Here is an 8,533-nt window from a genome sequence, read left to right as displayed (position 1 = left end):
TAAATATTGTAATATTATTCTGAAAGCTGTGAATCTTATGGTTTGCTGTGAAATGTTGATGAATATTGCTGAATTGAAGCTTCTTATTTCTTGAAATCTTTTGGTTTACATATGGATTGTTGATTGTTTTTTTTTTTCTATATAGATGGAAAGGTCTCAACTAGATGCACAAACTGTTGATGTTGATGCTCCACAAACTGTTGATGTTGATCTTGATGTTGATGAAGGAGATGATGAAGAATTTGCAGATAATAAGGGTGGTGGTCATAGAGTATCTTGGGTATGACAACATTTTGATCGAGATGCCATAAAGAAGGGTGCTAAGAAAGTGAAATGTCCATATTGTTCAACAATGATGTGTGCAAATTCAAAGAAAAATGGTACGAGTGAAATGGGAAATCATTTAAGACTCTATTGTCCAACATCTTCTGTTTACGACCCTAAAGGCAAAGTTGATGATACGAAAAAACAATCTGTGTTAGGTTTCAAAAAAGTGGGAGACTCGGGGGCTACTTCTTTGGAAGTTCATTCCTTCAGGCAAGAGAAATGTGGGAATTCCTTAGCCCGCAAGTGTATTAAAGACAATCAACCTTTTAGTATAGTTGAAGATGAAGGATTTAGGGAATATTCACGGGATTTGCAACCTCTATTTAAATTTCCTTCAAGGTGGACTCTTTCAAGGGATTGTTTGCAGATATCCAAAGAAGAAATGTATAAATTGAAGAATGTTTTAAAAAACCAAATCGTCTCCATTACAACTGATACTTGGACATCCATCCAAAACATTAACTATAGTTTTTTAACGGTACATTGGGTTGATGAGACGTGGGTTTTGAGAAAGAAAATTCTGAACTTTTGTCCCATTGAAAATCACAAAGGTGTAACCATAGGAAAACTCGTTTGCAAATGCTTACAGAATTGGGAAATTGAGAAGGTGTTTACAGTGACTGTGGATAATGCTTCCTCAAATGACGGGGCAATTAGTTATCTAGCGACCATGCTTAGGGGACCCCATGCTTTTTTGGATTGAAAATACTTGCATTTAAGGTGTTGTGTTCATATCATAAATCTTGTTTTTAGGGACGGGTTAGAAGAACATTTTAGTTCCATCACAAAGATCCGAAATGTTGTGACGTATGTGAGGTCATCGGGTGCTAGGTTTGCTACATTCCTAGAATGTGTTGAGAAAGTGAAGACTAATTGTAGTAAGAAACCATCCCTTGATGTTGACACAAGATGGAATTCTACTTTTTTGATGTTAGAGACGGTATAAAAGTATGAGGCAGCGTTTGATAAGTATTTTATATACTATTAAGTATGATATATTTTTTTTTTCTTAATTTACATACTAATATTTTTATTGAGTTTTATTTTGTATTGTAGGCTTCTTGCGATTGATAGTGGTTTTAAAACTTTTTGTGGAAGTGAGGTTGATGATGGTGAGGTGACTACAAGAAAAAGAAGAAGAAATGAGAAAGTTGTGGGGACTCCCGATGCCGACGATTGGGAGGTTGCTATATATATATATATATATATATATATATATATATATATATATACACACATCAATTGTGAAATCTGATATTATTTAATTGCTTTGGTAGGTATTTTATCGAGTATTTGAGGATCTTTTACAATGTCACAAAAAAGATATCTGGGTCCAAGTATGTGAAAGCAAATATTTTTTTCAAGGAACTTGTGACAATGCAAGCAAGCATAACTAGAATGTGTGCAAGCACAGACAAGAAAAAGAAAAGGATGGCAAAGTCGATGAAAGAAAAATATGACAAATATTGGGACAACATTGAGAACATGAACTTCATGCTTCATGTTGTTGTCGTTTTAGATCCCCGCAACAAGATGTGTTATTTTGAGTATTGCTTGGAGTTGATTTATGGTAAGAATTCTACCAAAACAAAAACAATTATAGAGCATGTCAACAAAACACTAGAAGACTTGTTTCAACACTTCAAGAACAAGACGGAGAGAGAAATATGTGAAAAGTCAAGGAGTGCGTCGTCTTCTACACCTAGTTATTTTGATTTTGGGCATGGAGTTGATATGGAAGACGATTTTGAAAGGTTTATGGAACAACGTGGGCATGGGGTTAATAAAATAGAGCTAGAGATTTATTTATCAGATTGGATGGAAAAGCGAGCAGAGGATTTCCAGATTTTGGGGTGGTGGAAATCTAATTCAACAAAGTTTCCTGTACTTTCTGAGGTGGCGAAACTTGTTTTAGGAATGCCAATCTCTACAGTTGCATCAGAGTCCGAATTCAGTACTGGCGGGAGGGTTATTGATGAAAGTAGAAGCTCCCTTACACATGTGACTGTTGAAGCTTTGATTTGTACACAAGATTGGGTACGGGACACCCCAACTGATATCCAGTTTAAAAATATGACGACTTCATATATGAAAGAGACGCGAGAGAAGTTGGTGCCAATAGAAACCGGTAAATATTTTACTATTTTTACATAATTATAAGTTTGTAATTATATATGTTTATAATTAATTAATTACACACTATTGTTTTGTATGTTTGTGTTTGTAGAGGAATTGGGGTGTGGTCAAGGGAGTTGCATGGATGAGGATTTTACTTGAATTTTAAAGGTTTATAACTCAATTATTATAATTTTATACTTTTACACAAGTTTATTACTCAATAATCATTGATCAATACTAATGTTTTTTGGTTTGTAGATGAATGGGGAATTGGTGAAGAGATTTACATGGATGTGGATTGAAGATTTATGTTTGCGTGTTTTGGACTTTTGGTTGTAATCGACTATTTGACTATTCCGGACTTTATGTTTTAGTTTGATTGTAATCGTCTAATCGACAATTTCGGACTTTGTGTTTTAGTTTGATTGTGTGTTTGGTTGTAATAGACAATTTGGTTGTAAAACTCATGTTTTTTGAAGTATTTAACTTCAATTAGGTGTTTTTTGAATTATTTAACTAATTGTTACATTTCTGGAAAATGGGTTCAAACCCAAAACCCATGGGTTTAAACCCAGAAACCGTAAGTGTATGGGTTGAACCCAAGAAACCGAGAAACACCCAAACTGAGATCAGAAACCGAGAAACCGATCCTATTGGGTTCTTAAAACCAGAAACCGATCATTTACGGGTTGGGTTGGGTTGGGGTCCAAAACCGACCCAAACCGACCCATGCACAACCCTAGGTTTGTAAGTAAAAAATAAAAACAAAAAATAGGGAAAACAAAAAATAGGATAAATTGGTCTTTTTTTAATACTTAACTTCTTATTTTTAACTGTGTTTATCAAAAGGGACCAACAATGTAATTGTTTGAAACCTTAGGGACACAACCTATAAACTTTTCGAAGGTCAGACCAAACCTGTGATTCTGACCAAACCATAGGGACCAATTCTATAATTTACTCTTTTATTTTGATTCTAGTTTCCAACTTTCAATTATTAGCTTCATCCCCTTGAATTGTTGTAAAATGATTAATAGTCATGATCTCAGAGTCTAGCATCTATTATGTGCTTGTAAGCACAAATCTGGGCCAACGAATGTAATAGAATCTATGGTCATGATCTGAGAGTTTATGATATTACAATAGGGTAACATATACCATATAATCACACAAATTTCAACATAAGAGTATTTTGGTCAATTAACCTATACTAAAAAAAGGAAAATTTCGGATTTTAAGGGATATTAATTTCCTTATTTTTAAAAGCTGAATTTTTTTAATTAATTCAAATTTAAAAATCCGATTTTATCTATCAGAATGTCAACCATGAACTAGTAAATATATTTTCGGTTTTATTCTTGCAGAATATAGTTCCAATTCCAATATTTTTTTTATAATTAACATGTTTTAAGAATTTTACATATTCTTCATATTCATCCAATTCATAATGAGGGTCTATGATTTTATTCTTAATATACATCTAAACTTAAATACAAATTCATAAATATTTTTACAAACTAATCAGCTTATACATTTTAAAATAGTTATACATATTCTAAAAGAATATCATAAAAAATGAATAAACTTCTTAAAAAATAGCATTCTTAAATATACAATTATTGAACAAAAACGCTTGATCTTCTTCAATTGTCCTAATTATCTACTTGATTCCAACTATTCTTACGAAAATGTGATGTATTATCATAAGGACGTAATTCTTCGCAAATATACTTGTTGTTGAACTCGATTCCAAGTCTTTCTCTTGTATGATCAATATTTGATTATTTCTTCAAGCCATTATAAAAGAATAACATGCATTACTCGTTAGTATTAGCATTTAAGCAAATATATTTGTTAACAAACAATCTTAAAGACATTATGGCATAATACATGTATACATTCTATGCTTTATAATGTTTATACATAAAATATATTTTGCTAGAATACACTATCGTTCGCCATCGAAAGTTTAAAATACCATTGTAACACCCATAAAATTTGAGCCAAATTAAAACTTTTAAAACATTTAAAACCGTTAAGTCATTACAATTTGTTTTCAAAATAGTTTAGACATCAGAGTATCCCCAGAATCAATCATGAAAATATAAGGAGGTGTACGATCACGCCTTCGCCTTCCCGCGGTCATCAGAAATACCTGAAATAAAATCAACAACCGTAAGCCCGAAGCTTAGTGAGTTTCTCCAAAATACCAACGCCATACAAACATAACCATGTCATATAACCAATACATAACCACATGCATAATGAATCATCAGCCTGAATGGACCGCCTCACAGGCCTTTAGTCTATCTGGGCTGCTCTTCGAGCCTTCGGCATGTCTGGACCGCCAAGCAGGGCCTACAGCCTATTCGGACCGCTCGTCGGGTATGTTGGCCTACATCACAAAACAAGACCGCCTCAACCCAACCCCCAATCAAACAACACATGTGCACATAAATATCATACGCTAGCTCATTTCATATAACAGTCAAACCGATCTAACAGATCACCAATCATAGCAACATCCCAATAACCGGGATACAGACCTAACCGGTCACTAACATAGCATCATCCTATAATCAGGACAATCATGTGCACATAGACATCATATAATACTAACATGTATATATATATATATATATATATATATATATATATATATATATATATATATATAACAGTTAAACCGACCTAACAGATCACAAAGCATAGCAATAATCCTATAAGCAGGATATCGACCTAACAGGTCACTAACATAGCATCATCCTATTTACCAGGATACCGACCAAACCGAGCCACTAAAGCATAGCATAACACCACCTAACTACCAGGATATAAATTAGTATGCATAAAATCCAATAATTCGAATACAATCCATAAAGGGCCGGCCTTGGTGCCTTAGACCCTGTTGATATAGTGAGGAGAACTCACCTGGCACTGCTGAAGTCTCCCAGGTACGCTCCAACTGCTGATTGACAGATTCCCGAACTGTCAACATCAAACAATACCCAATTAATAATTGGGTTCCAAGCTAAAGTCAAACTCACACTACAAAAGCCCAAAGGTCAAGTAATAGGCCAAGGCCCAACATATGGCCCGATCTTCCAAATTAGACCCAAGTCCTCACATGGGCCTTATCCTAAAGCCCATCTAATTACTTTGGTCTATTAACTTGTTCTTGGATGGTCCATCAATAGTCTAACCACCAAAACCCTATAGGAAGGCCCAAGTGAAATTAGGGTTTCACATAAAATGACAACTAGGGTTAAGTGTTTCTCACTTAACCCATTAAGGACATAATCCATTAAGCCCCTCACTTTACTAAATAAGTCATATGGTGTGATTGGGCTTAATACACAATTCCTTTCCAATCGCCCAAAAGTGGGTCCCGATAAGTCCAAGCCCATAATCCCAAAATTAGGGTTTTCAAATGAAATGATGATTACGGTTAAGTGTTTCTTACTTAACCCATTAAGGACATAATCCAATAATGACTTACTCCAATAAGGACTTAATCCATTAAGTCCATTATTGCCATAGATTAATTTTCCAATGATTATTATTTAATATCTCAAGTTATTAAATAATTCCCGCATGTGTGTGTGCGGATTGATTTCCACAATTTAGGGTTTTATGCTATTAGGGTTTTCCAACACAATACTAGCCCATTAGTCCATTGATTGGGCTTTTAGGTCACATTGGGCCTTATTAAGCCCATTAGGATTACCATTGGGCCTACTAGGGTTTCTTTGAGCCCATTAGGGTTTCATTGGTCCCACATTGTCCAAGCATCCCCCAAACGAGGTCCAAACGCAATCAAAGCACACCGCCACCCGACACGGCGGCCAGTGGCGGTGGGAGGCGGTAGCCACCACCATACTGTGGTGTTTAGGGTTTCTTTCCATTATCCTTTATCGATTATATCATACAACAGAAAACTCTATTAACACACACACTAAGCTAACACACACACCCTCCATGGCGGCCTTGAGGTGGCAGCCATTGTGGTTCTTCCTTGACTTTTCTCCGGCAGCAACAACCCGACACATCCAAACTTGCGAGACACGCTGAAACACACACCCACTTCACACACACCCCCTACTGCCCAGAAAATAAACCCAACATCCACTGAGGTGGGTGGTGAAGGCGGCAGTATAAGAGAATGACAACAGCGACGACAACCCTTCAGCTGCTTGGGCGGTGGTGGTCGACATAGAAGAACGGTATCGACACACACCTGATATGCAAGGCATGACACAACCACCCATTTGGTGGCATCCGACGGACCAGACGACTGGCATAACGACGGCACAACGGGTTTCATCGACTCTCGCGGTTCTCCAGCAGCAGCGTCGCAATGGCAACTATCAACAATAGCGTAGCGGTCAGCGACGCTTAATGGCGGGGCAGCAGATGTCCCCATTTGATCGGAATATCGAACGAAATGGAGGTGGTGGCAGCCGACTTCATGCATGGCGGCTGGAGGACTTCCGTTGATGCGGACGTCCGCCGACAAGGCAGCAAATGTTGAAGGTCATCACTAGCCCAATAGAATCATGTTATTGTCTAGAAGAAGTTAGCATGTTCTAGAATGATCTGGAAGATTCTAGAACATTATGGAATACTATGGAGGAGTGTTGAAGATGCTGGAAGATTCTAGAATACTCTAGAATGAGATGGAAGACCCTGGAAGGCTATGGAACATTCTAGAACACTATGGAAGACACAAGAATGTCTATACTTATCTAGGACATTATAGAACATTCTAGAAACATATAAAAGCTTGTAATAGATATAGAATATGGTAGATAGTTCTAGAATAGCCATGAATGTATGTAGATCTAGAAACTTCCTATAAGGAGGTGGAAACACCTATAAATAGGTGTGGAGCTCATTTGCTCCAAACAATCCCAACATCCAAGTATCCAAGAAAGCCTCAAAGAAAGCAAAGTGTGTAGTAGTCTCACAAAGTGTGAGTTCTCCTTAAGTGTCTTAATAAAAGTCTTGTTGTTTCCCATATAAAAGAGTCGTGTTCAACAATCTGGTATCAGAGCAAGGTTTCTTGATAGTGAGAACGAGTGATTCTCGTTGTATCGTGAGTAGTTTGTGACTCTGCAAGTTTAGTATCGAAACTAGCTTGTTTGGTATTACCGAGGTACTGCCAACACGATGGGTGATCTCCAAGTCGTCGGAGGAATCAAGAAACTCAACAACAACAACTACAAAACGTGGGAAACATGTATGAAGTCCTACTTACAAGGACAAGATCTATGGGAGGTCGTTGGTGGAAGCGAAACTACGCCACCAGAGGAAGACGTTAATGGTGCTTTGCGCAAATGGAAAATCAAAGCAGGCAAAGCAATGTTTGCCTTGAAGACCACAATCGAAGAAGAGATGTTAGAGCATATTCGGGATGAGAACACCCCGAAAGAAGCTTGGGACAGGTTTGTGACGCTTTTCTCAAAGAAGAATGATACGAGACTACAACTTTTGGAGAACGAGCTATTATCAATCTCACAACGTGACATGACGATTGCTCAATATTTCCACAAGGTCAAGTCGATATGTCGGGAGATTACTAAACTAGATCCGCAATCCGTCATTGCAGAAGCTCGAATGAAGAGGATCATTATCCATGGACTGAGGCCGGAATATAGAAGCTTTATTACTGCTGTACAAGGATGGCCCGTTCAACCATCACTTGTAGAGTTTGAGAATTTGTTGGCCAGCCAAGAAGCTATGGCTAAGCAAATGGGAGGCATCACGCTGAAGAGTGAAGAAGAAGCACTCTACACAAGTAAAAGTCGGAGGAATTTCAAGCCACCTTCTAAAGAAGCATACAAAAATGCTGACAAAGGAAAGAGTCAACCAGGAACCTCACAACCATGGAGATCTCAAAAGATCGACAATAAGAGTTCTTGGGGGAGGAGGTTCGAAGGCAACTGCAACAATTGTGGAAAGTGGGGCCACATGTCCAAGGATTGTTGGTCAAAGAAAAAGTCTGTTGAAAGCAATGTAGTAACTTCCAAAAAGGAAGTAGAGGATGAATGGGATGCTGAGGCACTATGTGCTATAGAAGAGAATAAGA

At 37.2% G+C, this 8,533-nt stretch overlaps 1 protein-coding gene across 1 annotated transcript; it reads right to left on the bottom strand.

The window, feature by feature from the left end:
• Positions 1-4,331: 4,331 nt before the first annotated feature.
• Positions 4,332-6,974, bottom strand: LOC111915581 (uncharacterized). The gene is made up of 3 exons (XM_023911232.3): positions 6,419-6,974; positions 5,377-5,433; positions 4,332-4,600 (listed from the first exon to the last, which is right to left on the bottom strand). Exons 1-3 carry the CDS (start codon positions 6,917-6,919, stop codon positions 4,502-4,504), a joined length of 657 nt encoding a protein of 218 aa, XP_023767000.2. The 5' UTR covers positions 6,920-6,974; the 3' UTR covers positions 4,332-4,501.
• Between the last annotated feature and the right edge of the window lie 1,559 nt (positions 6,975-8,533).

The sequence above is a fragment of the Lactuca sativa genome, chromosome 8 (genome assembly GCF_002870075.4).
Source record: "Lactuca sativa cultivar Salinas chromosome 8, Lsat_Salinas_v11, whole genome shotgun sequence".
In the NCBI taxonomy this organism is placed as follows: domain Eukaryota; kingdom Viridiplantae; phylum Streptophyta; class Magnoliopsida; order Asterales; family Asteraceae; genus Lactuca; species Lactuca sativa.
This window is presented reverse-complemented; position numbering and strand designations above follow the sequence as displayed.

Bases quoted from the DNA above. Each gene is read 5' to 3' on its own strand.
- LOC111915581 (XM_023911232.3), bottom strand. From the start codon at position 6,919: ATGCATGAAGTCGGCTGCCACCACCTCCATTTCGTTCGATATTCCGAT. The intron at 5,434-6,418 runs GTGTGTGTGTTA...TGATGTTGACAG, and splicing joins CCTCAAGGCCGCCATGGAGG to TTCGGGAATCTGTCAATCAG. The intron at 4,601-5,376 runs GTGAGTTCTCCT...ATTTTATTTCAG, and splicing joins GGAGACTTCAGCAGTGCCAG to GTATTTCTGATGACCGCGGG.